Source organism: Oryzias latipes, chromosome 2, assembly GCF_053564925.1.
Source record: "Oryzias latipes strain Hd-rR chromosome 2, Olatipes_Hd-rR_3.1".
Lineage (NCBI taxonomy): Eukaryota > Metazoa > Chordata > Actinopteri > Beloniformes > Adrianichthyidae > Oryzias > Oryzias latipes.
Genome location: NC_136238.1, coordinates 13,640,832 through 13,667,739, shown reverse-complemented (window position 1 = coordinate 13,667,739; position 26,908 = coordinate 13,640,832). Strand labels below are relative to the sequence as shown.

The 26,908-nt window shown below is 41.3% G+C and overlaps 1 protein-coding gene across 8 annotated transcripts in view; it reads right to left on the bottom strand.

The window, feature by feature from the left end:
* Positions 1-26,908, bottom strand: part of kcnh7a (potassium channel, voltage gated eag related subfamily H, member 7a) — a 98,109-nt gene that overhangs the window by 15,988 nt on the left and 55,213 nt on the right. For 3 of the 8 annotated variants that reach the window (XM_020710294.3, XM_078932772.1, XM_020710299.3), the window contains exons 4-11: positions 23,669-24,148; positions 23,148-23,168; positions 20,934-20,957; positions 20,095-20,309; positions 12,540-12,965; positions 2,632-2,863; positions 2,392-2,559; positions 1,328-1,527 (exon numbers count right to left, since the gene is read on the bottom strand). In XM_020710294.3, the coding sequence (XP_020565953.1) occupies positions 1,328-1,527; positions 2,392-2,559; positions 2,632-2,863; positions 12,540-12,965; positions 20,095-20,309; positions 20,934-20,957; positions 23,148-23,168; positions 23,669-24,148 (1,766 nt within the window). The remainder of the gene's footprint in view (positions 1-1,327; positions 1,528-2,391; positions 2,560-2,631; positions 2,864-12,539; positions 12,966-20,094; positions 20,310-20,933; positions 20,958-23,147; positions 23,169-23,668; positions 24,149-26,908) is intronic. The other 5 variants (XM_078932783.1, XM_078932786.1, XM_078932788.1 and 2 more) reach the window with 2 other exon arrangements.

Below are 26,908 nucleotides of genomic sequence, written 5' to 3'. Positions count from 1 at the left end.
GCAGCTGTTTGAATACACAGATTTCATGCAAACAGCCCTGGAGGCAGGCCGCATGCAAGTGTGCCAGTGAGAGACGATTACCCGGACCTGCGGGGAAACACGGAGGGCCGGGCGTCTCCGGCTAAAGCATGCACCCTGGAGTCCATTCATGAAGTGGCTTCACAGTTGTGCTCAAAAGTTTACTAACTCTGGCTGCTTTTTGGAACTACTTGAAAGCAAGAAAAAGACTGTTGAAGAAGACAAAATCTAGAAAATTGACCTGTTGTCCACACAGACATCCTCGATGATGTTGGGATCACCAACTAAAATCGTTCCAGTTTTTAAATTATAACCACTGTCGCTGGTTTTAGGAACGAAAGATAGAAACAACACACAGATAATTCTCCCACTGGAGGGGGAGAAGGGTAATTACAGGAAGTGCTGCTAACATCACAACATTTCACGTTTCTTAAATTTCAAGAACTTGGATGCAGCTGCTCTGCACAAACGATGAAGATGGACAAACGTTTGGAAAGCAGGTGAGGCTTCAGCGGAGCGAATGAGCAAAAATACACTTCTCCGCAAATTCTTGTGAAGCTGCAGCACCAAAAAGTTTTGATAGAGAAGTTTTCAATCACAGTTTTCAAGACTTGAGTTCTACAGACTAACACCAAATCCACCAAATTTCTAATTTACAAAGCTGTAACTGTTTTTGATTTGAAGTGGTTTCTAATGCTTTTACTAGGTACCTCATAGTTTGAGAAAAGTCTAAATATTCTTCAATGATTAGCAAGTGAGTGTTAATGTGTGACAATTGTTTATAATTCCAGAATGCAAACTTATGAGCAAACCTGTATTTACACTTTAATAAAAAATAAATAAAAAAACAGCAAACAAATTAATAAATACTGGAATGACCTGAAACATGCATCCTCACAAAAAAAAAAAAAAATTAAAAGTTTCACATTTTGCATTTGATGATGTTTGTACTTGGAATGAAAAAACAACAACCATGCTAAAAGCATTCCACTATGGTGGTCTACCACAGCAGGACATTCAGAAACACAGCAGCTCAATTGGGACATGTACCTCCTGCTCTTACCAGATTGGTGGAGTCATTCCGTTTGCCATGAGGCCGACATGAAAGAGACAAACTTTGATAAGTTCCAAGAGCAGTTTCACGAAAAGCCCACTTACCCAACGCATTTACAAGAACTATGGCTTTCCCTTGGTGGCTACAACTACCACACAGCAGTGATAACGGATGGCTGGAACTCAACAGAAACCCAACAGAAATAAAAGGAAACTAACTTCAAAAGCCTCATGGGCAAAAACGGTGGTTTCGTACCATGTTCATGTCGATGCCGTTGGTGTACGTCCAGGCGTGCTGGAAATACTCCTCCAGTCTCTGTCTCAGTGGGTTGGGGATCTGGTGGAAGCGGATGAACTCTTTGACCCGAAGCATTTGAAGGTGATACCTGGCGGTGCCCGAGTACAACCTCTGGATGATGGCGGACACGTTCCCGAAGATGCTGGCATACATCAGAGCTGGTGAGAAGTACCATAAGATAGCAGTTAATAGAGTTTATTAAAACTTTGGGAGTTTTTGGAGCCACATCCAGTTTAATTTATAGTGTAGAATATCAAATTTATCAAATTAAAACCATATTTTAAGTTTTTAGTGTCCATATTATAGTTTGTACTTCTTATTTTTATTATAAGACTGAATTCTGACTTGTATCACGACTCCTCCCTCCCAATCTGTGCTCACCTGTAGTCTCAGCCTCTTGGAGACAGTGACAGTGAGGAGGAAGGAGTTTTTTTGAAATCGCAAATTGAAAATTCTGAATAAAACAGAGTTTTGATAAAGAATTTAAAGAGTATTTATTGCTGATTGGAGTTTGAACTCGCCCTCCTACCACAAAGGCTATTGTGGGCGCAACTAGTCTGGATGCCAAGTGACTTATGATATGCGTCTTTGGTTGAACTCACACTTACAAGTTAAACTATAACTACATTAGAAAGAAAAAAGCAAAAAAAGTTGTTGATGTGAACTCTGTTGCATCTGTGGTCTTGTACCCAACTGTCCTGCTGACAATCATGAGGCACCTTCACGGTTTTACGTTCTTTCTCAGCCTTTTGTTATTTGTATCTGAGGTAAGCTGCACTGAACACAGAATTATATACTTGTATTTCCAGCACTGTGCGTTTGTTGTATTATTTTAGTGCTCTATCCTGACTTTGCAATTCCATTTTCATTATGTTTGTACAACATTTTCTTACTTTATCTTTATGATCTAATTGTTCATATTTCACAAATATGCTTTTAGACTTCATCTATTCTCAAATATTACAGAGCTTTCTGCGATTCAAGGATGAAAAACCTGAGGGTGCAATAACTCAGTGACTCACAGCCAATGAGCATGACACAGATGGAAAAGATCTTCTCTGAGTTGGTATTGGGGGAGACGTTCCCAAAGCCCACGCTGGTCAAACTGCTGAAGGTGAAGTACAGCGCTGTCACGTACTTGTCCTTGATGGAGGGGCCTGAGTTGGGGTCACTGTAGTTGTACTTTTTTCCTGTTGGAAATCAAATAGAACTAAGCGTCTGTTCTAAAGGTGGAATTTCATGGAATTCCTGTCTGGAAGTACCTATGGAGACCCCCAGGTTGTCCAGCCAGCCGATCTTATGCTCCAGGTATGGCTTCTCCACATTACCGATTGCATACCAGATGCAGGCCAACCAGTGTGCGATGAGGGCGAAGATGCACATGAGCAGCATGAGGACGGCAGCCCCGTATTCTGAATACCGGTCCAGCTTACGGGCGACTCGAACCAGCCGAAGCAAACGGGCCGTCTTCAGCAAACCAATCAGAGTGGTCGTCTAAGAACAAGGAAAGGAAAAAAAGACTTGACTCTGAGTTTGTTTTTCCTAAAGGGCTGTTCTAAGGAGAAAAACCACTATGACAAAACAAGCGCAAACATTATTTTTAGGTCTCGGTTTGAGAAAGGCAAACATTAAAGATGCTTACGATCATTTTAAAATGTAAGTACAGATAAATTATTCAGGTTTAAACATATCAAGAAAGGTTTCACAAATTCTCTTGTTTAAAAGAAGGTGTGCCACTTGACTTAGGAGTTCAGTGACTTGTCCCAAAAGAAAATTTGAGGTGTGGTTAAAGAACCATGAAGGAAACAACCACCAACAGAGAGAGACTGCTCATTATCCACAAAAACCAATGTATTTTCTTTTCTTTTTACACTTTTTTGGGCCCAACCAACAAATGCATGTCGCTACGAATACGTCCTCCCCAGAAATTAGAGGTTCCTTACAAATGGAAAAATCGCTACAGGTCCTTCATAAATGCATTTTCCTTTTAAATTCATGTTTTTTTGCAAATTCATGTTCCGTACAACTGCACGTTCCTTACATATGCATGCCATTTAAAAAAAATCATGTCCCGTATACTGGTCCATGTGAACTGCATGTTCTCTGCATGCACATGGTATTTAGAAATGGATGTTCTTTACAAATAAAGATCCTAAAAAGGTAAAAAAAAAATGTTTTCCCAGAGAGATTTGATACAAAGAAACAAATCAAACATTTTCTGCAGTTAAGTTTACTTTACAACCATCCTGACAAAATTGTTTAATTGAAAAGGTTTTCTACGATGCGTTAAAAGGCACAGAAGAGAAACACACTGTTAAAACATTGCCTCATTGTACAATAATTCATGAACAACTAAAATAGCTTAAAAAGTTTGGATTCAAGGGCATCCTTTTTTTTTTTAAGTTTAGTTTTCTGTTTTGGCTATGTGATTGACAATGCAGCATAGAACAGGAGAAGATGCTAAGAGAGATAATACAGAAAATGTATAAAAAGATCAAAAGATTTGAGACGCCAATCAGTGGCGTTAAAAATGAAAGATGAATCAGTGCCAGGATAGGACCCACTTTTAAAGAAAAATCAATAAAAACCCTTAGGCAATACATTTTAAAGCAACTGCTCCAAATCTGAAGATGAAGAGAAATGTTTGTATGTGTTTTTGTCTTCTTTTTTTTATCGTCTATTGATTTCAAATGAAGGTCATGCGCTCAGACAGAGCAGTCAAACATCCTCCTCACGCCGAGCAGAAGATGAGGACGGCTCCACGCTCAAAGCAGCTGGCATGAAAACAAACGCACGAGGACGAGCTGGGTTTACTCCAGTGACTCATCTGCTGATAAAGCATTTCTCTGCAGTGGCGACGGAAGATTTAGCTTCAACATCCACGGCTCCATCAAAGCCGGGGAGCCGGGCATTAAGCAGAAAACCGAGATTTAACACAGACACGCACGCAGAAAGCTGACGGGATTAGAGCGACATGCTGAAATGTGCAGACGACACCTTCTCCTCTGGTAGAATCAAAGCCCGTTAATCCTCCTCTTCTCAGTGTCTTCACTTTAAGGCTCAAACTGAAGAGGATATTTGTTTGTCCACTAATCTGTTTATTATTTTTGAATCAGTCAAACTCATTTTAAAGCACCTGTTACACGGCCATGACACATGTCCCAACCTGTTTCAAGAAATACAAACACCTCATCCTGCGACGAACAAGACGGATGTTGCCTCTGAAAGAAGTACCACTAAACGCACTTTTTAGCAACACAACAATGACGTTTAAGTGATCCAAACACAGTAATATATATATTTTTTCAATCACTTAATGCCTCCTGCTTTGAATAATTGCATTTCGGGTTGGTTTATGTGCTTTATCCAATTTGCTTTCAGTAAAAGTCATAAGTAATGTCTTACACTATTTTCATTCCAGCAATTACTCATCCCTTTAATAATAAGTTAGTCTCAGTCATACCTGGACATGACCCAAACATCGTCATGGAAACCAGCGAAGCCACATCCAACCCACTCAAATCCTCTTTTGATCTATTTATAAGGTATTCTGCCTTTTTTATTTTTTTTGGTAAAAAACAACAACTTTTTTCTGCAGTTGAGAAATTCTCCTGAGTTGACTGTTGGCATAAAGTAACCCTATCCCCCTCTTGTTGCCGAGAGCTCTCTGTTTACACCGTCTCCTGCTAGCTTACAGCCCCTAGCACCTCCAACCTAACATTACTCCTGCAACAAAAATGGCGAGCAATAGAGATATTCAGCCTTACAGCTCAGAGCCAGATGCCAGCTCAGACGAGGAAAACAAAGATGTTCATGGATCTATTTTTATTTTCTGTCACTTATCTGATCTTGTTCAAATGGCTTTTTTTTCATCTTGCCCATAAAGAAATACTCAAATATACCGTTTTAAGCTCAACTTTCTTTATATCTGTCCTCCATCTTCAGAAAAATAGCTCTTTAAGGAAGCATTCAACCAGAGATGTGTTTTTGAAAGCAGGACAGCAACTGAAGCACCTGTGAAGGGTAATGATTCACAGCTCTATTAAAGAGCCCCCCCCCAATAACTGTAATCATTCAGCTCCATCAGACAGCTCAATGAAGACAGACTCGACCGTACGGAGGCAGATGAGCTCTGAATTATCCAGCGAACATCATCTGTGAGCGTGCAGCGCCGGAGGTGTAGCACAGCTGACTCAGTGACCTGCACAAATGACGCCGGGCTGATTTAAAAACTCAGCTTCCAGTGTCTCAGGTTTGAGCAGACGTCGTGATAACATTTGTGGAAAATGCCCCTCGGGTCATTTAGTTCCTGCTGCACAGCAAATCGGAGACTCAACTAAAATTTAAGATTGGCTTTCTATTATGAACAAAACGGATTTTTGAAGTGTTCGGCACCTTGATGACCAAACTTACTCCAGTATTGCTTCAGTTTTGGCTAAAAAGGTGCTTTTTAGCATAAGGGCGCACATCATAATCTGCACTCTTCTCTTTCAGTTTTTGATGTGCTAAGATTTGAAAAAATATATATAATTTATGACTATATCTTTTCATTTGTAATTACTGCCGAAAGGCTCTTTGTTTAGTGGAGCATTTTAAATTATGACTGTGCAGGACAAATAAACCTGTATTTGTTTTCACACTGCACTTTTGAGAGGGGACCAAAATATTCCCACAAGGGAACAGCTACTTAACAAAAGCACAAGGCAAAAAGTACTATCACTGTATCTTCACTGTATAAGCCGCACGAAAAAGCCTAAACTTTTTCCAAAATGAACATTGCATTTTATAATTTGGAGCGTTTTATTTATGGAATAATTCTGGTTGTGACATATGGAGTCACATTAACGTTTGTTTTAGCTATATAAGCCTGTTTGTTATGTGTTGCAAACAAGGTTGGGTGTAACAGGTGTCGTGCATACACTAACGTGTCTAATGTGTAGCCTGTCAAACGCAGTCTCAGAGTCTGACTGACCGACAGGCTCTTTTCTGGCTTAATGCACCTTATATATGACATAGGTTTAAAAATACACCATTGACGGAGTCCCCTATAATCTAGTGTGCGCTATAGTACAAAAAAATGCAGTAGTTTGCATTTAAACCAGGCTACATATTAAGTGCCTGCACCTCCTCACCAATTCAAATCTGCCAAATAGACATTTATTAACATTTTTATTATACACCTCATTACAGAGGCGATATGCTTTGGTAAAAATGTTTAATATCTTCCCATCACGAAATTCTAAAAGCAAAAAACAAAACAAAAAAAACAGTACTGTTACTTCTTATTAAGGTTTTGCCAAAGGAAACATCTTAAAAACTTCAAAAAAGTTGCAGAAACCACAAAACTACAATGATATTTGAAAAAGTAGAGCTGTGTTCTACACAAAGATGCTTTTAGTTTTTAGTTACAACTTGACAAAACTAATAAAAGCACTAAAACATGACAAAATAAATAAAGTATTTAATAAAGAAGATTAAAAAATGATCAGATCTTTGTGCAGCTCTTTGCCTCATAAAAACAGAAATGAGAAAAAAAACAAACTGCATGACTGTCTCCATCCAAGCATCCTTCACCAGTTAATCCTCCTTTTCAGACGTTTTACATAATAAAATTAGGTGCTTTTTAAACTATTTGCCTGTTCACATCAGCTCATTTACCAGCTCCCTCCTCATGGTGGCGCTGGACTCACAACTGAAGCAGAAGTTAGAGAGTTAATATGGGAAAAGTTGCGAGTCACAACATCAGAGGGTTAGATCTCAGCCAGCATAAAGGTTCCTGTTTGGAGATGCTCTGGCTGCTTTTACAGCTAATTTGCAGTTTCAAAACGGGAAAAGCCGCCCGCGCACGTCCCAAACCGGGCCGACAGCTCGACTTTTTCATCCCGTCTGTGAGGAGAACAAACGGAATATGCATACCTGTATTAGGGCCGGTGTAAAGAGTTGTTTGGGGACATAGAGACACGGATGTGAGCGGGATCTGGATAAGTAAGCAACAGCTTGGCAGCTACAACCAACACGCATTTTTAGACCTTTTATCAACAATCACTGCAGGTCAAGCTGCAGAATGTTGTCTGAACTTCAAATGCACTCAAACGTTTGGGATCATTCGCATTCTCATATCTGCTTTTGTATGAACTTTAAGAATCCTTCTGCATGACCAAAACGATAACATTAACACATTTCTGATTTGGAGGATTCACCCAAGGCTTCATTTAAGACCCGCTTAAGAAAATAAAAGTTTAAACTTTAGGTTTTGTCGAGTTTTCTTGGTCAAAACCTTCCATTTGCAAATCTCCTCAGTCTGAACACTACACACTTGGCAGCATGCAAATCCTGCCATCTGTTCATGACATGAAGTTGATATGAAAATCAGGGAGGGGTGCAAATGGATCCTGTAGGTAAATTAAGGACTGCACACTTTCTTTTCGCTAGCCAGCTTTCAACACCGAGGTCTCGCATTGACTGTGGATAGACGCTCTCGGGGGATTCAACTGCTGCCAACGTTCTAATGAAAGCAGAAAAAAGGAGAAAAAAAAAAGTAACATATTGTGGGATTTGGTCTCCAGGCAACAAAGAGCAACGAGATGACGTCTAAAAATAGTCCAAGCGGCTGCACAAAAAACACTCCAAAATAACTCCCCGCTTGGTGAAACGGTGGTATTTCCAGTTTCTGCCGATGATGAGGAGCTAAAAATACATCTTCCTAGCAAGCTTTGGACTCGAACATTAAAGGGAGACACATTCTGTCTCTGCACTACTCATGTGGCAACATGAGGACGAGCAACATCATGCCATCGTGTTGGCCAGCTGTCTGCTCTTTTTACTCCTGCTGCCAGTCAGCGCAGCCCCCCACCCCCTCTGAGGAGCACAGACCTCAAACAACCACTAACCTGCAGGCTGACATCAGGTGCTCACGCTTAACACACGCATACAACTGGAAGGAGGTCTGTTTGTTTAAACTCATTTCTGCACAGGTTCACCGTTGGAATCTCACACCAATTTTTTTTTTTTGATTTAACAAAGAAAAGCAAGATAACCTGTGCATTGTTGGCATTGTTTGAGTATTCTTGGTAAAAGCGCAAAACGGCTAATAATGGGAGGCGGCTGTGGTGCTGAGGTACAGCGTTTAACATCTGATCAGAAGATCGCACGTCCTGCACAAAGGTCAAAGTGTCATTGGGCAAGACTTTAAACCCCACATTGTTCTTGGTGGTTAGAGTCGCCAACACAGCATGAATGTGTGAGTGAACGGGACAGTGACTTTACAGCGACTGGGACCGAAATCAAGGTAGAAATCCGCCATATGAAAAGGCACCATTTACCATTTCCCATCACTGCAGCTGTCATATTGGAGGTGCAGTGATCCCTCCTTTATCGCAGGGTTTCCGTTCTAAAAATAACCCATGATAGATGAAGTTTGCAAAGTAGAATTCTAACTGTTTTAAGGCAGTAAAACTCCTTACTACATATTTTCTCAGACACACTTGAACATTTTCACACTTTTCTCTTGTTTAAACTCTCCAAGTTCAAATTTTCATAGGAAAATAAGTCCAGGATTATAGAATAAAACGAAAAACCTGATGGCGATGGAAGAGTTATGTAGATTTGGCTAGTTTGGCATGTATTTTGTGCACAAAACACAGCACAGAAGAGGCCGAATGACAATGGTCTATAGCCAATCAGGATGCAGAACACAATGCACAGTAAAAACAAAAAAACATCCAAAACTGCACAAAACAAATCCTTAAATCAGCGAGCCTCCAAGAGGTGACACAGCATTTTAGCAAGGGAACACAGTTCTGGCGTAGCTGATAATGGTATCGTGACAAAGAGCACCAGAAAATTTAAACCAAAGCAATCGCACGTTGTAATGATTCAAATAGGAAAAGTGTTTCTTTTTTTTTTTCTAACCAAAAGAAATCTTTAAAGTTTGCTTTAATAAATCAATAAGGCAAACATAAATGAGGACAAAAAACACAACTGTGACATCACTGCAAAAAGCTTTCTGATTTTGACGTCAACAATAAGGTAAGGATTAGCTCTGGTAAGGGAAAAGCCAAGCCGTCGTTTCTGAGTCATCACTGTTGAAGAGGGACACAATAACACAACTCTCGGCTTTACAGTGAGTTATATTGCCTGGTGAAATACACAGAGTAATTTTGCCGTCTTCCCTGCTGGGATGTGCGTACTGTAATTACGCTCTCCAAGCTGCACTCTGAGTATTAGATCACTTGCTCAGCAATCCACTGCAGACATTCACCAACAAAACAAAATCTTCCAAGCAGAGGTGCTGGGAGGGCTGAGACTAACGGATTCGCTTTGCTTGCGGGCCCTCTGTCTGGTACTGATAGAAAAAAAAAAGCGGGGTGAGAAAGCAGATGTGACAGCTCAACGGTGTGAGTGCACATCGTGGTGGTGGTGGTGGTGGTGGTGGTGGGGGGGGTTGTGTCAGAGGTGGCTGCAACAGGGATAAGGAAGAGATCTGCACAAAGATGGATGCCCACCTTTCTTATGCAAAAGTAGAATAAATAGACTTTGATGGAGGTCTAAGACTTTCATTTATGTCAGCTCAGAGAATAATTAGCAAATATGGTTCATTGGACACACGTTTTTTTATTTGTCGACAACAAAAATGCAACGTAGTTTAATTGATTTCATTTTTATTTTTATAAAGACTGTTCAGAAGACCCCCTTAGAGCCCCTCATTAACTTTGTCAAATTAGGTTAAATTTATGAGCTAGAGCCTCGTAGTGGTAACGATGTATACTACAACTAACTTAAATTAATCTCTTTACGACGCACTCTGATCATCTTTTGATCTATTGTTAAACAAGTTCCCAGTGGTCTTTTAATTATGATTATCCCATTTTTAGCCAAACTTAAAAAAAAGGCTGGTTCTAGCTTACAGCTTGTGACACCACTAACCTAATAATGTACATGGATCTATTTTTCTCAACAAGTTGGTGCATCAGAATGCAGCACAACAATGCAGCACAATTTCTAGGTGTTGGCAATCTTTTTATATCCTAGGCCATCTTTGTGTAAAGCAGCAATTCTTATTTTCAGGTCTTCTGAGAGTTGTTTGCCATGAGGTGCCATGTTGAACTTCCAGTGACCCGGTTGAGAGTGTAAGAGCTTTAATACCAAATTCAACACACCTGCTGTCTATTGACACCTGAGACCATATAGCATCAATGAGTCAAATGGCACTGGATAAGGAAAATGACTAACTGTCCTAGATGTAGACGTTTTCACTTGGGGGTGTATTGGCTGATGTCTTGCTATTAATGCCTGTATTATGATTTATTGTTGTCCCATTAAAAGATATAAATATCTACAGACATGTGAAGGATGTACTCACTTTTGTGTGACAAAGTACCTTATGAGTAGAAAGTATGGTTCATTAAAAAAAGGAGCAGAACAGATAAAACAAAACAAAAAACAGATAAACTATTAAATGCATTGACAATGGTCTACAGCCAATCAATCTCCTCTGTGCCGTACAGAATGTGTGCAGCAAAATCATAACTCTTAAATCCCAGGCAGATCTTTGTTTTCATTCTATTATACTGGACTAGGAAAGGTGGAACTTTAAGAGTTTAAACAACAGAGAAAATGTCTGAGAAAATTGTAAAGCGTCTAGTGAGGCCTTCAAAACATCTGTAATACTCCTTTGCAGATTTCAGTTGTTGCGGGTTGTGTTAAGAACATAACCGCTGTGATAAATGAGGGAACAATGTAATGAGTTTAATGTTTAAGGGGTATTTGTAAATGCCCCAACAAGGTTACAAATCAATTGGTGGGTAAAACTCTTTCTGGCTGTCCTCTCATCTAATTCGACCATCAAAAAGTTAAAGGATCTATGACTTATACCATAGTATCACATAGCAGATGGCAGGAACTGCTTTGTGCAAACCTTTTTTAGGCTCATTTGATTCTAGCAACTTGATGGTAACCACATTAGCACCGAAATCCCCAAGAGACGGTGTTTTTCCAATGTAACATTTCATTCGCCTAGGTGACCATAGCAACTTGTTTGGCTTGTGACAAACCCTGTAGTGCCAAAGGTTGCTGAATGAAAGCCCAAAGGGAGTTTGCTATAAAATTCACCATTCAGCTTTGTTGAACTGACTGTCCACTGTGTCCAACTTCGGAAACCTGCTGAAAAACTAAAGGATGACCACAGGCATCACCTATTACAACTCTACTTCCCAGGTAATTTCACAGCAGTTCACGCCTCCGATCATGTCGCCAAAACATTTCCCGTTGGCTGCATACCAATGATCTGAACAACTCATTATGGTGAGTCAGGGTTGTGGATTGCTCAAGTCAAAATCCCAACGTCTGATAAGCGTGAAACGCACCACCAGATGTTAAAACGGATCAGGGTGATTGATTCTCATGTTTAAGACCTGGATAGAATAACTTAATTGTTTCAGCCACTTAGTTCAACACTTTCACAAAATATGTTGAAGGCATTTATCTGTTATAGGAGTGATGACACTTAAAGTTGCATAATCCGTCACATTTTATGCAGAGGTATACGATTCTCCCCAACTCTGATGAAAATGGTGTATTTGATGTTTAGAACACGTTCTTGTGGCCTTTTTCTGATGATGGAAAATGTATAAAGAAAATTAAGCATCAAATTACATTTCTGTGTATTTTTCCATCCAAATTGTTGAATGAAATAAAATGTAATTGAACCTGGAGCAGATGAACAAAATGCAGTTTGTTCGGCGGGCCACAAGCTCCCTGCTCTGCTTCATTCTTATGCATCCGCTTTGAAACAACTAGATCCATGCACTTTTTTTTCTCTCGTCCGAGTTGGATATACAGCTGGGTAGCTCAAATACTTCTGTTTTTTGTTGCAGCAGTGATGTTAGGTTGGGGTTGTAAGGGTTTGTAAGCTAGCGGGAGAGAGTTTGAACAGATGGATGATGGGAAGTGTGGGTTTACTACCAATAGGCCTGCCCCACAACTAGGAGGCAAATTTCAAATGAACTTCTGCTGCTCTGCAGAAACTATGGCTTAGAAAATGGCACAGGTTGTTATTAACATCTAGCCTACAAACAGCATAACCACAATTAAAAGACCACTGCGAACACTTTTTAAATAGATCAAAAGGACAATAAAAGGAGAAAAGGCTGTATGCTAAAATCGTACTCACCTCATCCGATCCTGAGCCAAATATCAGCAGATCAAACGGGATGGCTGCCACCATGTCTATGAGGAACCAGCCTTTGAAGTAGTGGATAGCAATCTTGGCCGGGTGGCTGACCACCTCCTCGTTGGCGTTGACGTAAGTGGTCCTGAAGTTTATTAGGATGTCCACAATGAACATGATGTCCACCATCAGGTCCACCACGTTGAGGGGAGAGCAGGAGTAGCCGCACTCCCGCCTTATCCGCTCCTCAATGTCGTTAAGGAGGAAGGCCGCAGAGTAGGGGGTGAAAATGGCAGTGTAGATGACCAGAAGCAGGATGAGCCAGTCCCATACTGCTTTGAAGGGGCTGTAATGGAGGATGGTCCATTTGTCTATACGTGGTGTCTGCAGTTTGTATTCCGGCAGCACATCCGCACCGAGAGAAAGAACCTGGGAGAGACCAGAGATAACTTAAAACAATATATTAGACATTAGCTGGGAGGTGTTTGCTGAAAATTCAGCACAGGCTAACTTCAAACGGACCACTTCAAAGATGTCTTAGTGAAAGGATTGAAGGTATTTAGGAACAAAGGGACTTTGAACTTGAGGTGTCAAATGTCTTCAGAGCAGTCAGGCTGCACAAAGCATCAGGAGTATCTGGACTTCTCTGACATCAACCTTTTTTAATGATAAATTTCCTATCAGATAAGCTTATAATACTAAATCTCTTAGTATACAAATTAAAAACAAGCTTTTAGAATGACAAACAGCAAAAAAATTAGCTATACGTCCTTTGAAATTTGATTAATATAAACCTGAATCAATGGACAGCTTTAGTGTAAAGTCAAATTTATACCAAGGAAACACGGGAGCTGAAACTGTACCAGTTGATTTGGTTTGGCTACGGCAACAGCAACACGTTAAAAACTCTCACGTTCGCGTGTAGCATTTTTAAGACCATTTTCAGGCTCTATGTACAAAATGCGTGGCCACTGAACACACGCTCCAAGTTAAACCAGGTGGAACTTCAACCAATCAGTGACTCTGGTTTGGTAGTGATGTGTGGATGGCGTCTCTTTTCATTCATTTTAAAATTAACTGTAGAAGGGAAATTAATCATTGTGGTTTGTGTCTGGACGTCTGCATGACCTCAAGTCATTCATATATCGTAGTAGAGCTGTGAAAGAAAACGCCTGGACCAAAATTCACGCCATTTGTACCGCCTCTTCCAACTGTAGATGCCGGACATGCGCTAGGAAACACTAGCAGAAGAAACAGAAGAAGAATCCCGTTCCTGCTCGTCTAGTGTGAACACCATACGCAGAAAGTGCATGCAAGAATGTGTGTTTGTTCATTCTTAAAAGCGCGTCACATGCCAGGTGTGAAAGTAGCTGTATGAATATATATATATATATATATATATATATATATATATATATATATATACATACATATATATATATATATATACATACATATATATATATATATATATATATATATATATAAATATAATCAATGTCATTGGCATAAATATTCCACAAAAGCTAAATTCTACAACAGATACAGCTACAGCAAACATATCTGTGCTGCCCTGTAGTGTGTGACAGTATGATCACATAATGAAAATTGAAGAAAAACAAAACGGGAAAAGAAAACTGATTGGCAAAATTGAGAGCTGGAACTAAGTAATCAGAATAAGCAAAAAAGCAACAAATAATGTGGCAAACTATTTAAGGCCCATCTTTCTTTTTATAAATCTTTTGACTTGATTACACTACATTTCAACTTTATTTATAGATGTTTCAACACCTCAAAGTCCTTTACATTAAAACAAATAACCATCACATAGGCACATCAAACTACAACAGAAACGGTCTACAAAATCGACCAAAAAAATACATTTACCAGGAGTCAACAGATACATAAACAGGTAAATAACCTGCTTTAAAGCTAAGCTAAAAATACGAGGTTTAAGCTTTCTCTTAAAACCCCTCACAGTAGATGAAGCCCTCATGTCCTTATGTGGTTTCAGTAACTGTTTTAACATCAGTATTATTTCAATGGCATTAAAGTGTTCCAGAGCACTAACCGACTTGATGGTAATTATACTGCAGGTGCAGAGAGATGATAAATCTATCCATTCAGAGTTTAGACGATGAATTTTTAGAGCTTCTTATGGAAATCCCAAAAAGGAAAGCAAACAGACATGTTGGGTAAAGTTGAGACTGAAAGCACCGGGAGACGGTTTCTATGTATGGGGGGAGGATTCGTTTGGGGATCATCATGTTTGCTTGTCCCTTATCTCTCAGCTCTGATCGCCGTCATAATCCCTATGAGGCCTGAGAAAATGAGCGATGCTATTTAATGGAAACAGGGTTTGTCCTTTTCAGAGAAAGCAACGTAACAAGGTCTTCATGAAATGTGTTAATGACTAAAATACTGCAGAAACAATTCAAAGATCCTACATTTTTCCCTTTGCTGATCTGTGTTTGTGAGCAGCACAAACATGTTTTATCTGCACTCAAAACAGCTGGACTTTCCCTCTCAACTCAACTGGTCATGTGATGAGCAGGGTCAACACCATTACCCCCTTCATATCGAGCAACCTTTAAAAACCCATCAGGAACAAAAAGATGGAAGCATTATTTATTAACACTAAGACGCCTATTTTCCCTAATTCCTAAGGCCCTTTAAATAAATATGCTTAGATGTGGGTTTTATAAAAGTAAAAGTAAGCTTAAAAAAAAAAATCAGACTAAGTATATTACATTAATTATTTGGTGTAAAGCTATGCACCAGGCGTTTAAAACATGCACTCAAGAAAAGGCTAAACACATGTTTAAGAATGTAATAAATGCTGTGCTTGAATGCTCGTAAAGCTCATGGTGTTCACACTGGATGAGCAGGGAGGAGCTTATTCTTCTTTGTCGTTTTCTGACATTCACTGGAACATGACAGTTGGAAGAGGCTTGGAGCGAAATGTTGAATCTCATAAATCTTGTTCCAGGCTTTTTCTTTTACAGCTGTATTCTGATACGTGAAAGACTTGCTGTCGTATAATTCCGACCAGGCACAAAGTGCAATTAGTAATTTTTCCTCCACGATCAATTTTCAAATGGTTGGTACTTCTGTGAATGAAAAGCATCCATACATTACTACCAGATCTGAGTCCCCGATTGGTCAAAGTTCAACTGATTTAACTTGCACTGCATGTTTTGTACGCAAACCCCACAAACGTTAGTAAAAACTAGTTACACGTGAAGGCGCTAATTTTTAACGCAGAACCCTGAAACGCACATTTACACAAACCTTTGTTAGGGAGAGATTCGCTTGAATCTGCTTTGCCAAGGGCAGTGTGAAGGTAGCTTCAGAGATTCAGATTCAGAGACTTGACGAAAACATAGATGGGTGGATGCAGATTTTTATGATCTTAAAGGGAGCATTTGATCCATCAGCTGCTCTTAGAAACAGCATAAAATACAGATAAAACATCAAGGTCATAACAGGTTTGGGAAAGATCGCAAAAACAATTGACTATAAAAACCAAATCAAAACCTTCAAATCTCCAACAATTCACAGTTTAAACTTAAAAACTCCAGGTACCTCAATGGTAAATTGTCAATAAGATCAGAGTCGTGGTCAAACTGGAACAATCTCCCTTTGGCGTGCGTATCTTTAATGGAGGGGAAAAAAATTAAAGATGGAAACTAATTTATATTTCAGAACTCCGGATCTCATGTGCAGATACTTTATCCCTCACCCTGCTTGGAAGCCTGGGAGGAGTCGGTTGGTTGGCAGACTGAACGTCCTAGATCAGCTTGTTGTTGCCAATCTGTTTGTAAATAAAAGATTGCATTTTAATAATTTATCTTATCCACTGTATCCGTGTGTAAATCAGCTCTCATTGGATAATTGAAAGCTTTTGTGGATTGATTTTTTCTTCAGTCAGCATGGGCTCTGTAAATTGTTTTACAGCATTAGGCGGGCTTTTTTTTATACGTCTGCGTGAATTTAAATTTTGATCGAAAATTGTATCGGGAGAGAAGCTTTCTTTGCTGTCCGACTCCTCAGATCAGTCCTCCATCTGCTCCGGACAACTTTAAAGAAGCTGAGAAGGAAAACAGCATGTCTGTTCAGAGGCTCGACTGCAGCTTCTGATGAACCCTTGAGTTCAGATTTCGTTTCAAGACATCTGCTGTCATTTTGTGTTCTTCACAGCCGAGGATGGGGGGGGGGGGGGGGGTTCCCCCAATCCCTCCAAGGCTTGTTTTTGTCTTTGCTGCTATTGGGATATTAATGCAGTCAATGATAAAAAAAACAGTCCATGTGTTTATTTCCATAACCTCAGTCACCCCCATGACATCCACTTGACAGGAAGTATATCTGCTAGGACAGATGCCAAATTATCAAACTATGTTCACATCGCCGTCGGTAACGTGTGTTTGAGTGGTCACATCCCATAGTCTCTAAACAGGCTTCTGTGCTCAAAACTCCCGCATTGACGCCTAGCTACGCAGATTTTTAGGACCATGTTCAAGCTCTACGTATAAATCGCGGAGCAATCGAACACGCGTCGAAAGTTAAACCAGGTTGAACTTTGACCAATCAGGGTTTCGGTTTGGGTAGTGACGAATGGATCGCATCAATCGTTTTATCATTGATCATGGACAATAAAATGATTAATTGCGTTTTATGCCTGTCTGGATCCACATGACGCCAAGTTTATATAATGGAAAAGACCTGTGGAAGTAAAAACCTGGAGCAAGGTGGTGGACATGCGCTAGTAAACGGTAGAAAAAGGGAAAAAAAAGCCCCACCCTGTTATTCTAGCGTGAACACCATGGTCTCTACATGCATTCAAGAACCCGAGTCAAATACCCGGTGTGTATGTAGCTTCATAAGGTAAATAACTAAATGTTACATTTTTCCACTAAATACTATTTTCTGTTTTTTGTTTTGTATATTTTGGTTGAAATGTGATCAAATGAAATGTAATAAATATAATAATTTCAGCAAATTGCTGTTTTTTTGCTTCCTAAAGTTCAAAGTTATCTGACTTACAATAGAAATAGCTTGAGGTCATTTTTTGTTTTTTCCTGACAACAAATATCTGCCAAAAGGAACATAAAAGTCGCAAACCACTATTGCTCCACTACCGTGTCTCACTATGGGCATGTCCTTGGATGGATTTAATCAGAGGCTATTATTCTTTCACATTTAAAGATTTTTGCCAAGCTTTCGAGTGATAAATCAACCAAAGTGATCATCATTGCTTTAATAGCTACTATAAAAGAATGCAAGAATTGGTCAGGATTCAATAAAAATGTTCAAGTTTCATGATGAGGAAAAAAAACCCAGTAACCTTGATAATTGAACCCCACTATGGCCCCAGATGAAATGGATTTACTTGCCAACAGGTTCTCTGGCCTGTCATTCACACTGAAAGACGTTTCTGCTGCCAAGCTAAACTGACCGACTCTGTTCTGGGAGGGTCAGTGTGATACGCTCCGCTCCATCTTAGCCTCAGGCTGCCGTTGAAGCCTTCAGCTGAAGTTGAGTGCAGACTGAGGTCAATTTCTTTGTCCTCTATCCATTTCACTGTGAATGAACTAAACTGAGACCTAATCTGGGGGCTCTGACCCACCTTTGGGGATACAGTGCCCGTCTCAGCTCTGACCTCTATCCACGACTGTAACTTTAGAAATCTGGCCAGAGCTCTGGATGCTGTCTGGCAGCTGTAAGAGTATCCCTGTTTATCCAGTGCAAGGGATGGAAAAGTCTACCGTTCTTACACTTTAGACCCTGCGAGGCGCAATTAATCGCCCTGAGGCTCTCAGAGGACAGATGGGCGCTTTGGATGCAATCTGCTGACCTAATCGACTCCTCAATCTGCTCAATTCTGATTTTTGATGGTGAAATATTATAGATTCAAGTTCCTTAATATTTATTTCCAGTGTTTCTTAAACACAGAGTGACATTAATATATGGATATTTTGAGCTAAAGGTCTTTATAAAACCAATTGGATTTATAATTAGACACTGAAAGCAAGGAAACATTGAGAGAAAAAAATCATTAAGTTCCCTCAAGAGTCATTTGACGCTCATTTACTGGCCAGCAATAAGCTAACAGGTCGTGTCTGTTTACATGATTGATTAAAATCATATTATTTAAACCTGAACAGTGCTGTAAGCCTCTGGGGATGGCGTGCTTTTAGTATGAAAGGTTCCAGATGCTGCAATGCCACTAAGCAAAGCAGCAAAATGAAGTGAGGAAGTGGGCAATGGGGTCATTAATCATTAAAGAAAGACACTGAAAGAGGAGAAGAAAAGCTCCTCCTGATAAAGTGTGTCTGGCGTTAAAGGGTGAGTTTCCAGAGGAAAAAACAGCTTTAGGTGATGAGACATGGATCTGTGAACAACAGCAGAAACCATCAGCCTGGAAACAGCAGGAACAGTTTATCCCTCCAAACTCAAGAGATACACAGTGACACAGGAAGTAAGAAGGTTTCAATAATCTGCTTTCTTCAGGGTGGACACATCGTCTTCCTTTTTCTCATAAAGGGGTGAAAGCGGCTGTGGGGAGAGGTAAAACGATCTACCTTTGATCGGAAGGTTCGGTTCCTGCTCTATCTGCCTGCGTGTCAAAGTCTTATTGGGCAAGGCACTGAAGTGCATATTGCTCTGGCCAACTCCTTCCAGGCCAACCCAGCACCCCTCTTCCCCTTCCTATTGCTGAGAGCTCTCTGTTTACACTCTTTCCTGCTAGCTTACAGCCCCTCACAACCCAAAGCGAACATTACTGGTGCAACAAAAATGGTGAGCAATATTAAAGCAATCCAGTTAATTTTGAGAATCTAGGATAATTTTTATTGGAGGTGACCAAAGAAAGATCTAACTTCTTTCTGAGACTTATATTCAGTGCAAAAACAGGCCTCTCAGAAATAAGTCAAAAGTTTTTACCCCCTTGGTAGATTTTCGTTAAATAGGCAAAAATTGGGGTGAAAAAAAATTGTCATGCAACGATAAATAAAATCTAGTCACAGACACATTTTCTGAAACTGAGATTAGTTTGCTTTTAAAAAACTTTCTTGATAAGATTTTTCTTGTAATACCAGACAGAATAGATATTTTTTTCTTAAAATAATGGTCTTTCTATGTAAGATTTAGTTTTTGCATTGTTGTTTTCATGTTTCATTTTATTTTTTACATGTGAGAGTTGGAGACTCAACCCCTCCCACATGTTGGACATATGTACAATAGGGAAGTCCATTCCTTAGATAATCAAGATTTTTATTTGTACAAAACTTAAACTAATAACATTTCAATTAACTTCAATGGGATACTATCAATTTTTTTTTGTTAACATTCAGTTTAAGTTTAGACTGCTCTTTGAGGAATGACACAGAGGGGTTTGTTTTTCATTATGTGGTCACAGAATCTGTGTTTTCCTGGACTTTTATCTAGAAGAAGTTTTGTTGCTCATCCCTGTAGCTACACAGTTCTGGAAGATACTATAAAGAGAAAACAATTTGCTGTGAACAACATAATTCTTGTGATAACATGACGCATATCTCACCTGCGTGACTTTGTCTGTGACGTTGTGCGTCCTGTCTTTGACTTTCGGTGCAATGATGGTCTTCTCTGACGAAGGAGGGGACGGGCACTTCTTTTCGTTGTTGACCTCAGAGAAGTTGAGGGTGATCAGTGGGATTTTGTTGATGGTGCTGTACTTGTTGAGGTTGGAGTCGGACGTGGAACCGAGCAGGCTGGACTTGATGTGGCTGAGCGGCCCTGAGAAAGAGAGCGACAGAGCGAGAACGGCGCCCGTGAGCAACCTTGGCCTTCAGCTGCCTGAACACGGTGACCATGGAGCGATAATAACTTCTGGAGTGAACCACAGCACTGATGACACAAACTACATCATCTGAGTGAACAGACTGGAAGTTTCTCCTCACAGAAGAAACTGTCAGGTGTATGGTCAAAGAATGCAGCAGAGTCGGTCATCATCTCTGAGTCTGATGAAGATTAGACATCACTGGTGTGCCGAATTTATAAAACACTCCTCACAGTTGAATACAAACTGCTTTGGAGATTCGAGTTCCCTGAACTGTAGTGAAAGCATTCAACGCTGCAACAATACGTGACAGTGACACACCCACGGTGACATGTGGTCCTATGAGAGTGATAAAAAGTGAAGGAGAATTGCTGATTCAGTTGAGGGAAGCAGCGCAGGAAGGCTGCGCTGTTTTTTTCCTGCCTTTTTCTCCAGGAACAGGCGCAGTGATTGAGAGTCAAGGACAGAAAAACGGACAGCTGAGGATGAGCGATTGCATGCGTAGCTTCAATACATGCCACAGTCAGGAAACATCACAGCAGTCATAAAGAATAACTTAAAGGAAAAAGCTGAAGCCATACCCCCAGCCATCCAGGAACGCGATACTAGCAAACCAGAGGAGAGAAGAAACAGGAAGTAAAGGGGAAAGCGGGATTATGGAAGGTTGGCAGGACTGTGCATTCATGGGTTTAAACAAAAATCAACATTATGGCATCAACAGTTGATTTACAGCAGCAGCTAATAGGAAATTATTGCAGAATTGAAAAGGACATTCAGTGATGTAAGATTCCAGAGCTAGCGACCCAGTCAGGCTAGAATCCTGTCATTCACTATAAATAAAAGTATGAAAATAAAGAGAGAATGTAGGTTTGCAATGAAGGTTTTTGTCAAAATGCACCTTCTTAAAGTTTAAAAATACATAAATGCAACCTCAGATTAGAAACACCATAGGACACTTGGTGTTTTCTAATACATTTAATTAAGAATGCGACTATTCTGCTTCATTTCTTTTTTTTACTAACTATTAACATTGTGCCTGGTAACTTAAGTACATATTTACACAAATTCCTTTCATGAATGTCACACCGATTGACAGTTTCTTACAGACCAGAACCCAACAAGAGCCACATAGTCTCACTTTATTGTTTAGAAAATTAACAATATTAATATTTTTGTGGCCATCACACATATTTATTTTATAAATGTAGCTTTTAAATATTACATTAATTGAATTACAACAGTGTCTGTATGATTTTAGTTTAAACCGTTTTCCTTTCTTTTACTTTTGATAGCAGCACACACAAGTTCCTTTCAAAATAAAACCCACCCTGCGTCAAACAAGATCTTCCTGCTGCTGCAGCAGATCTATTTGAATTTAAAAAATGCCAGACAGTCAAACATGATATTTTTCCTTCTTTAACTTTTAAATTATTTAAACAACACGGAAGTAGAATCCAATCATTCAAAGGAAACTCAAAACATTTAGGATAAACTGTTTTTTTGTCGTATTCTTTAAGATGTGAGGCACAAAACACACAACACTGTCATTTTTAATAGTTTTAAACAGCATTTGCTCAAAACTAACCACTCTAGTGTTAGTAAAAGACACTAGACTTTTGGAGGTTTATATTTGATTGATTACAATAAAAACACAAAGTTTTTATTGACAGAATTTCTATGACAGTTAATTAAATTTTTTAAGATCACTTTGCTCAGTTGTTTGACATGTTAAAAAAACCCAACTTAAATCTGAAAAATGGTGGGAATCAAATTCTTTCTTCTCACATGACTGAATGTCCATCCATGCAGCAGCAACACTGCGAATGTTAAGCTGCGTAACGTCAAAGAAGAAAAGTGCTGGTCACAAAAACCGGTTACATAGAGAAAGTCAGGTTTCAGTTGATGGTTTTAAGTCGCATGACATGAGCGCCATTCTGGAGGACAAAACAAGTCCCAAATGGGGGTTTAACCAACTGTTTATCCTAATGAATCATACAGATATATTTAGGAACCATGCAATCAGAGACAATAATGATTTACAGTCCATTGCAATACATCTTATTTTCAGCGACTTTTTATTGAGGCTTCACAGACGATTTGTTTATGTCGCAGTTTGAGATTTTAGGACATAAAACTTTAAACCTAAACATTGTCCTCTTGGACAAAATTGGCTTTTGGCAATCCATAAGTGTTTGATGCCAGCATCAAGCCCTCCTGTTTCATGCATTTAGATAAATTGCTTTAAAAAAAAAAATCTTGATTATTTAATCTGATGGCGCAGAAACGATCAAGAATTTTTGAAAAAGCAATGTGATCTCGACTTTTGTAAGTTGCCAGTACAACTCCAGGTGGCGCTCCACTTGAAACATAATATATCATGTGAAAGCTATGAAGTTTTATTTAGAATTGCGGCCCCAGGAGTTGCACGAAAGCAGAGTTTGAAGCCGTCATGGGAAACATTGATTTCCTGCAATGACGTCAGCAGCAGTGAGAGAAAGTGTGGCTGCATGCAGGCGCGTGCACAGCTCAGCGTCTTCTTAGCAGATTCTTCCCACAGCGGCTGGCGCGGGCCGTGGCCGCTCATGCACACCGAGATCCAGCCCCCCAGAGCTGTGACGATCATTTGGGTATTTGCCCTAAAACCTTACAATCAGCCGCCAAAGCCGTTGCTTCTAACATGAACCTTGTGTGGGTAAAACTCATGCAACAAGCAGGGTTTGTGTATTCTACGTTTCATCTATTAGGCTTGGGGAAAAGCCACAAACTTCAAAATGCAGCAAGCTGCCATTGGTTACCTTTGATATTGCGACCATTGTCTGGGATGGCAGCCACCCGGCAGAAGAGAAGAAAAGAAAAGAGGATGTAGGTAAGAGAAAAACTCTGGCTTTCTTTGATAAATTGGTGCTGGCATCGGAGTCGCCACCACTTCACTATGAACAATTCATTACAGAGAAGGAGACGTATGACCATGTCAGCATCTCAGAGCTATCTGAATGGAAATGAGAGTTTAGGGGTGGGGCAAAGCCGACTGGGAAGAATACTTCTACCCTCAGCCTAACGAGACAGAAATGCTAATGAGGGATTTAGGACTCCAGGGAAGATCCATTACACAGAGTCCACAGTCGGACTAGTTTAAAAATAACCTATAGCATTAAAAAAAGTCCTTTCCAAAGAAAACTACTAACTGTTAATGAGCAAATGTTCACACGGAGGATTAGTGTACAGGCATGACAATAATATCCTGGTCGGAGTTTAACTGGTAAAGTTAGAGAAAATATCTAACCAGAGTTACCTAAACCAGTGAGGGAACTCCTACCTTCACTGGCGTGTCTGTCCCTGAACACCGCCTTGGATTTGGACCCGAACCCTTCAATGTCATGTGCGGAGGAGGCTCTACGAATGCTGCACATGCTTTCTCTAGAGGCGGTCGGGGTGAGGCCTGGGATTGAAGGAGCCCTTATAAGTGTGGCCTCCTGGCTCTTATGATGGGTCTCGGCGGTGGGCCTGTCCGGGTACAACCGATCCCAGGCTCCTTTGGGCGAAGAGTGATCTAGAGGTCCGGACACAGGCGTGGAGCAGTGGCTGGGGCCGATGAGCGCGCGCGTGTCGTTGCCGTAGGTGGGGCTGCAGCTCTCACGGGTGGCGGGCAGTTGGTAGTCGTTGGTGGCCGCAGAGCCGTCGCTGTGGTGCGGTGAATCCACCATGACTGCGTCGGGGTCCTCCTGAGGTAAGGACTGTTTGCTGATTCCCAGGAGAGGTAAGGCCGAGAAGCGAAAGCGGAAGAATTTCTTTTTTCCTGAAAAAGAAAAGAATATTTATCGTCATTGTTCACAACCAACATCCCAAACACAAGTAGAGTGTTAATTATTTTTCATAATAATCAGCCTGTGAGCCACATCCCACCCAGAAGTAACTACTAACTCCCAGAGAACAATCACCCATTGCCCTAACGCTAATGTAAGTTTTAATGCCCTTTTTTTTTTTTACTTGTCCTGTCCTACAGCTGGGCAAACAGATGAGAGCTGAAGGCCTCTTGTGTTGGACATATTTTACTTTAACAACAGGGGTTATGAATTTTCTGACAAACCACAGGTGTGTCTGAATAAACCCCTTTTGTAATCAAGGTAAAACTTTATTCATTTGAATCGTATTTGAAGATTTTTTGTGTTGGACCGGACGGAAAAGGAAAGGTGGTAAGAAGAGAGAGGGATGTTAGAGAGACGGGGTAGAAGGGGGATTATAGGGGGGGGGGGTAAAACCATGAAGCAGCATAAAGCAACCAGTTGCTGGATGTTTATCAATACGGTCAGGTTCAGATGTAATACAAATCTAGAAGGGGCGGGGCCTGTCCACACAGACACTCAAATGTTATAAACACACCTGATGGCTGCAAAAATGTCCACATGTCAACATGTACACAATACAGAAAATGTTCACACACGCATACCTATGCCTTCAGACCAACTAGCGTGAAATATTTCATTCAATCACGCAAAGTGTTTGTGCAAAGGTGAGCTAACTGTGCTCAGGTGAGTGTTTATGTTCTTCTAAAATGGATGGCGGAATGTGAAAAGAAGGAGGGCGAGTTCCCAGCCTTCCCCACACCAAGACCCCCGCCGCAGCAGCCACAACCCCCCCCCCAACGCCACTCGGCAGTAGGCAGAGAACAACCGCCCCCCGGGTGACCACATCCGCCACCCAGGCCAGGGCCAGCAGGACTGCCCCTAGGCCCCCAGAGCCAGAGAGCAGGGAGGCACGGAGAGACAGAAAGCGCAGCCCCGGCCCAACCAGGAGAGCAGCCCCCCCACCGCGCCAGGAGGGCCCAGCGCCGGGCCCCACCCGAGAAGAGTGCCTGCAGCCCAAGGCAAGCGCCTCATCACCACCCAGGAGTTCTTTTTTTTTTTGCTCCGCGCTCCAGGCAGCCACCCACTCGGCCCACGGTGGGTCCAGGAAGGAGTAAGGCAGGGGCCAGCCGTCCCCGCCCAGGAGGAGGGCACACAGGAGAAGAGGGGGTCCACAAGAGATGTTGTAAACATGGCCCGACCAGGCTCACCCACAGTTGGAAATTTGGCGAGGCTCAGCACTCAGGGGCAAGGACCAGAACCCACACCACAGGGACACGGACACCCCCGGCTCAGGTGTGATGCGATCCCCGGCTCTTGGCCTTGCCAGAGAGCTCAGGGATCCCTCTCCCTGCATGGAGAGAGCACTGCCGGCCCAGAAAACCAGCACCCAGGGGACGCGGCCATCGTTGCCAAGGGCCCAGTTCCTCCTACCAGGGAAGGGGTAGGGGACAGATGGTCCAAGGTCCCACCTTCCTTGCAAAATGCGTGTGTGTTTGTGAGGGTATGTGTGTGCATGTGTGTGTGTTTATGTTGGAATGTATATTTGGAGGAGTAAAGGGTGTGTGTACTAAGGGGTGCAGTTAAAATTGAGGGGACATCTCCTGATTACTCACAGTGATGTCCCAGCACCCTCCCAACCAAGGGGCCCTAAATGTCTAAGGTACGGTTAAAATTGGCGGGTAAGACGCTAAGAGGACATCTGCTACTTGCTAGCAGTGATGTCCAAGCACCCCCCCCCTACCAAGAGTCTTACATGTCTAAGGTGCAAATAAAACCGAAAGATGGGGGGCCCATTCCATACGACAACCATGGGAGGGGGACCACTCCCAAGTAGCTCCTCCCCCCAAGGTGCATCGCAAGCTAAACCCCCTACCCCCTCACCCTAATATGAGATTATATGAGGAAGTGGGTAAATCGGGGACAGCCGATGGACTGTCCCCCGGTGGTCAAACAGCCGTCCCCCAGCCCCCCCCAGCATAGGGCCCAGGTCCCCCCAGCCCAGGGGTCCCATCCCCCGAGGCGCTGATACCCCAGCAGGCCCCACACCACCCACCCCACACAGAGAGAGAGGAGCCAGAAAGCGCTGCCAAAAAACTGTCGATTTTATGCAAGCATCATTTCAATCTAACTAAGGGGAGCCGGTTTAGCTCGTGCTGGTTTGCGGCGCCTTCCGTCCGTGAAACCAGGATTCGAATCCGGGCTGCTTCCTGTTCCCTTCTCTACTTCTGTGCCGGTCCGAAGCCCGGTTGCTTCGAGAAGGTTGCGTCAGGAAGGGCATCCGCGTAAAACATTGCTAAGTTTACTATGCGACTTGTTCACTGTGGCGACCCCTGATGGGTAAAGCCGAAAGAGGAAGAAGAATTTCAATCTAAGATCTGCATCTGCATCCCCAAACAAAACCTTTCAGAAAACAAATAAGTGAGCCTTTAAATAACAACAAAAAGGTTTAGTTGTTACCATGTTTCAAGAGCACTTCTTAGCCTGTTTTTGACCCCGACTTATACTATTTTAAAATCTGGTACAACCTAACTGTGTCAATGAATTTCTTTTCAGCCGAGCGTCACCAAATTGCATCCTCTGTATGAGGCACATAAAAGAAAATGTAAAAGTAAAGCCCCACTCAGATTATCAAGAAAAAGATGTATTAAATGAGTCAAACAACCCCAACTCTATGTCATATTAATGTGTAGTCAAAAGTACACTTAAAGTCA